The sequence below is a fragment of the Acanthisitta chloris genome, unplaced genomic scaffold (assembly GCF_000695815.1).
Source record: "Acanthisitta chloris isolate BGI_N310 unplaced genomic scaffold, ASM69581v1 scaffold21710, whole genome shotgun sequence".
NCBI lineage: Eukaryota > Metazoa > Chordata > Aves > Passeriformes > Acanthisittidae > Acanthisitta > Acanthisitta chloris.
Window position 1 is genome coordinate 3,082 of NW_008651397.1, and position 5,004 is coordinate 8,085.

Genomic DNA, 5,004 nt, shown 5'->3' on the forward strand with positions numbered 1-5,004 from the left:
TTCAGAGACCTTTTTGCCTCTCATAGTCACAACAACCTTTGGAGAATTTGGAGGGAGGTTGAAACAAAAGGTTTAGGGAGGAACTTGCCCCTCAGTATAACACGCAGAGGTTTTTCAAGTGTTTCTCCTCTGAATTGTGGCACTGAAGCTCCACCTGGAGAAAAGCCCAGTCATGGGAAAGGTCAGAAGTAGGTAAAAAAACTTGGATCTGTTTTGCCTCTCATAGTCACAACAACCTTTGGAGAATTTGGAGGGAGGTTGAAACAAAAGGTTTAGGGAGGAACTTGCCCCTCAGTATAACACGCAGAGGTTTTTCAAGTGTTTCTCCTCTGAATTGTGGCACTGAAGCTCCACCTGGAGAAAAGCCCAGTCATGGGAAAGGTCAGAAGTAGGTAAAAAAACTTGGATCTGGTGTCTCTGTTCTTCCAGCTGTCCTGGATTTATGGAGTAGCTGTCAGATGGATGAGTTGGGCATGTGTTTGTCCTGCTGGAATGGCACAAAGGACAAACCAAATGGGAGAATTTTTATTCCTATGTTACCTCCATGGACATAGTCCCTGTGTAAGGAAGGACTGGGAAGGGCTACATTTAAATATTTTGAATTTTCTCTCTTTTAGTTTCCTTTTTTTCTCTCTCTTCTCTCTTTTTTGAATCGAAAAACCTCTAGATTTTCAGTCAGAAAACAAGTGGAGGGAAAAGCCACAACATCTGTGTGATTTAACTAACATTCCTGTGCTCCTCAGCAGGCTGAGGGTTGGGTTGGAAACTGGGGATTTTTTTAAACCTCTCTGACCTATGTTCCTGTCCCTCAGCTGATCACAGATGCTTTCAACCACCACAACAAACTGGCCCAGAAGGAAAGGAAGGAGAAGAAGGCTCGTCAGGAGGCTGAGAGGCGTGAGAAGGCCGAGCGTGCGGCCAAACTGGCCAAGGAAAAGCAGGAAGCAAACGAGCCAAGGATCAAGGAACTCACAGATGAGGAAGCAGAAAGGCTGCAGCTAGAAATCGACCAGGTGAGAGTGCTGTTTGGGGCCTGCAGGTGCCAGCTAGGTGATCTCTGCTTACCTGTGTGTGGCTCAGGGAGCAGTGAGGGGTTAAAACGGCTCAGGTGTATTCCTTGCGTGTTCCTCTGCAGTCACCAAGGTGCGAGGACAAAGGGAATCTCCTCCTTGGTTGTACCTCTTTCCTCTACCTTGTCTAAGGGCTGAAAATTCCCTGTTTTCAAAGTCTTGGATGCAGTTCCTGCTCTTTGGTTTGAGTTGAAAAGGCTGAGGCCATCTAGTGCCAGGTCGGGAAGTGACACAGGGACAGCACTTGGCTGAGCAAGTTCCTTCTCTTTTTCTACAGAAGAAGGAGGCACAAGGACAGGTGAACAATGTCGTAGTGAAACACTCAGAGGATGAAGGTGAATCTTCAGATTCTAACAAACAGGTAAAGCTCATCTCAGGCATTTATTTTAGAATCACAGAATGGCTTGGATTGGAGGCACCTTAAAGCCCATCCAGTCCCACCCCCTGCCATGGGCCCAGGTTGCTCCAAACCTTGTCCAACCTGGCCTTAGGCTGAAAGAAATGTGTTTCTGGGCAATCATGAGGACTCCTGTGTGTGTGAGGGAGTGTTCAGTCTGGCTTATTTTAAAAATACACACAATTCCCAAAGGTTTCAGTAAGGATTTTGGGGTTTTTTTGTCGTTTTTTTTTTTTAAAATCACATTTTAACAGAGGCACCTACTTATTTTGGGCTAAATTTATGTGGATATCAAATACATGAACCTGACTGGAGTTCTTATAAAACCCAAAAGTTGTTGTTACAAGTGAAAGATAAATGGAAACTTGAAAAGCTTCTTTCTTTGCACTTGAATTGGTTCCTTAGGGAACAGATGACGAAGAGGAAGATGAGAAGGATAAAGGAAAACTTAAACCCAACTCTGGCAATGGAGCTGATCTTCCAAATTATAGATGGACACAGACTCTTTCAGAATTGGATGTAAGTAGAGTTTTATTACCACGATCTAAGGAATCTGAGATAAGGGAGTAAGAGCAGGTGCTGGGAAGGGTGGAGGAGTCAACTCCCTGTGTTTCAGTTCCCTGTGGAAGGTTGTTAGTTATACTTAAGAACAGTGTTTCAATAGTTGAGAGAGAGCTTGGTAAGTGAATAAAATTCCCAGAAACTGTAGTTTGCCAAATTTTTGTCTTGTTTTAAACAGACATTAAAATCTGCTTCCCTTTTTATGGTCCCTTGTATCCTACCACCTCCCACTCACTCAAGGAAAACAGTCTGAGTCTGGTGAAACCAAGGCAGAAACTCTTGGAATGGTGGGATAGGAGGGTAAGGAGAGGCTTCACTGCTCAGCTCTGCTGTTTGTCTGCCCCAGCTGGCCATCCCATTCAAGGTGAACTTCAGGTTGAAGGGGAAGGATATGGTGGTGGACATCCAGAGACGGCGCCTCAAAGTCGGCCTGAAGGGCCATGCTCCTGTCATTGATGGAGAGCTCTTCAATGAGGTGAAGGTGGAGGAGAGCTCCTGGCTCATTGAAGATGGTAAAACAGTCACTGTGCACCTGGAGAAGGTAAAGGAGAATGGACTGGGGGAGGATTCAGGCTTGTCTGCTGTTTGCCAGGTGAAATAAGAGCCAGACACAGCTCTGGGCTTCCAGCTGAAACACAACCACTATGATTATCCTTGGTGCAGTGTCAGTGATGTCACTGGAAGTGAGATATTGCTGATCCAGGCTATCCAGTGGGTTTCTCAGCAGTTCAGGAAAAGCTGGAAGGGAATCAGTCATTTTAAAGTTGTTCCTTAATAGAATCATGTCGTGTTTTGACATGTTAGTGGCATGAAAATCCAGGGACAGACCTTATTGTGTCTCTTCTGGGCTACTCCAGGTGGTTTGTTGTAATCCCATTTATGTCATGCCAAACAGGACATCTGACATGCTCAGATTTCTCAGTTGTGGAAACTCAGGCTGCCTAAAGTGGTTTGGAATGGAACTAGTACCCTTTATCCATGCTCAGATTTTACTGATTTTAGAAAACTGTCAAATAAAACTTGATTCCAGCAGCTTTTTTTTTTTTCCTGTGACTGAGACTTAAAATTCCTAGAGCAAGTCCAGGAAAAATAAGCTATTTTTTGCTTCTTCATCCTCTAGATCAACAAGATGGAATGGTGGAACAAATTGGTCTCCACAGACCCAGAAATCAACACCAAGAAGATTAACCCAGAGAACTCAAAGGTAAGAACTGCCCTGGTTTAGGGGATGTTGTACAAAAGCCTTTCTCAAAGGCTTTCTCTCACTTGAGCCAAGTTGCTCCAGTGTTGATGTTGTTCTCAGCTGTCAGACCTGGACAGTGAAACTCGCAGCATGGTGGAGAAGATGATGTATGATCAGCGACAGAAATCCATGGGCCTGCCCACCTCTGATGAACAGAAGAAGCAAGACATTTTGAAAAAGTGGGTACACCTCCTTCCTTTGTGGGGATTTTGCCTTCCCAAGCCTTTCTCCTCTTCTTCTTTGACACAGCTACGTGAGCAGAAAGCAGCTTGGCCTTCAGTCCTGCCTGTGCTCACATCTGCATAGTCATTGCCTTGTTGGCCAACCACCTGTGCCCTTAAAAGCTTATGAGGGTAAAAAGCCTAATGAGAAATTCTGGGCATAGCCCAACCCTGGAATTGTCTTAATCTGCTGATTTCAAGGCCAGAAAGAATGTTTGGGACTGGAGGTGCCATCTCTGCTGAACTTTAACATGGTCTTGATTGTTTTCTAATCTCCCTCAGTAGCCCAGATAATGACCCCTCCCTGCCACTTGCCACCAGACAGCTGTTCCCAGGCCACGTTTATGGCTTTATTGCCCTGTTTGGCCTAAGGCACTGCAGCAGGGAAATGACTCCTGGAGCTCCCAAGGCCATCCAGGAAGGTGTGGAGGTAATTCTGGGTCACAGCACAGCTTCAGCAAGTGCAGCCCCTCATCTTCTTTCCAGGTGGAAGGAGGATTAGTGCAACAGACCTGACTCCTTGTTTCCCTTGGCTTTATCTGTAGTGCCAGAGGCTTCAGTGTGGTCAGTGAGCTGAGTGGGGTGTGACTAGAGCAGAGACCAGACTTCCCTAGTGCCTGTGGAGTTAGTGGAATGGGAGGTAGTCCTCTGCTCTGGGAGGTCCAAATGCAGGACACCTTATTGGCAAGGTCACTTGTTTGGTGCTCTGGAAGTTTGGCTTGTGTGCACATTGGCTGGCAAAGGATGGAGAGGAAGTTTAGACTTTGTTCAGGCCAAAGTAGACTCAGTGACACCCAGGTGGGTGCTGATCTCTGCCAGTGGAGCTCTCCAGGCTGCCAAATAAGGACATTATCCTCATAGCACAGATTTCCCTGGAAATGGAAAGTGGAAATGTTGTGGTGGCATTTTAGGGGAAAACCTGAGATGAGGACACAGAGGAGACTGAGGCCTGGCCTTACTTGGCTCTCATGTGTGAACCCTCTATGTGGGTGTGATATGTTGTATCCCTTGGGGAACAGAGCAGAGGAGGAAAGCAGGAGCTTCTGTGCACAAATCACTCGCAGTCACTCCTAGGCACAGTGCATTGTTCTCAGAACTTTCTGATGTGGCAACCCAAGTCTAAATAGTCCTTGGAAGGTGTCCCTGCCTATGGCAGGGGGTTGGAACAAGATGATCTTCATGGTCTCTTCCAACCCAAACCAGTCTGTGATTCTCTCTGCTGGGACTGCAGAACATTTGGTATCAGGTTGCACTGGTGTGAAACCAGATTCCTCTGGTCGTGTCCTCCACCAGTTTTCACTGTCAGAGCACTGGAGCTGTTCCCCATGTCCTCAGTAATGCTCCAGCTGACAGGTAGGAGCTTCCATCATAATCTGCCCTCACCATCTCCCCTGTGCCCTGCAGTCAGTGTCGTGGCTGCAACGTGTCCGTCCGAGAGGTAACAGTGAAAGGGTGTGTGTTTGATCATTAATAGCTCTCGTGTCTGGACTTGCTGACCTGCTAGGCTGGCAG

The 5,004-nt window shown here is 46.6% G+C and overlaps 1 protein-coding gene across 1 annotated transcript in view; it reads left to right on the forward strand.

Annotated features, from left to right (window-relative positions):
• The window catches only part of NUDC (nudC nuclear distribution protein), a gene marked incomplete at its 5' end in the record, with an annotated part of 7,687 nt that overhangs the window by 2,252 nt on the left and 431 nt on the right, over window positions 1-5,004 (forward strand). The window contains 6 exons of the mRNA XM_009073204.1: window positions 813-1,013; window positions 1,348-1,431; window positions 1,873-1,986; window positions 2,375-2,569; window positions 3,149-3,232; window positions 3,332-3,450. Coding sequence (XP_009071452.1) covers window positions 813-1,013; window positions 1,348-1,431; window positions 1,873-1,986; window positions 2,375-2,569; window positions 3,149-3,232; window positions 3,332-3,450 — 797 coding nt within the window. The remainder of the gene's footprint in view (window positions 1-812; window positions 1,014-1,347; window positions 1,432-1,872; window positions 1,987-2,374; window positions 2,570-3,148; window positions 3,233-3,331; window positions 3,451-5,004) is intronic.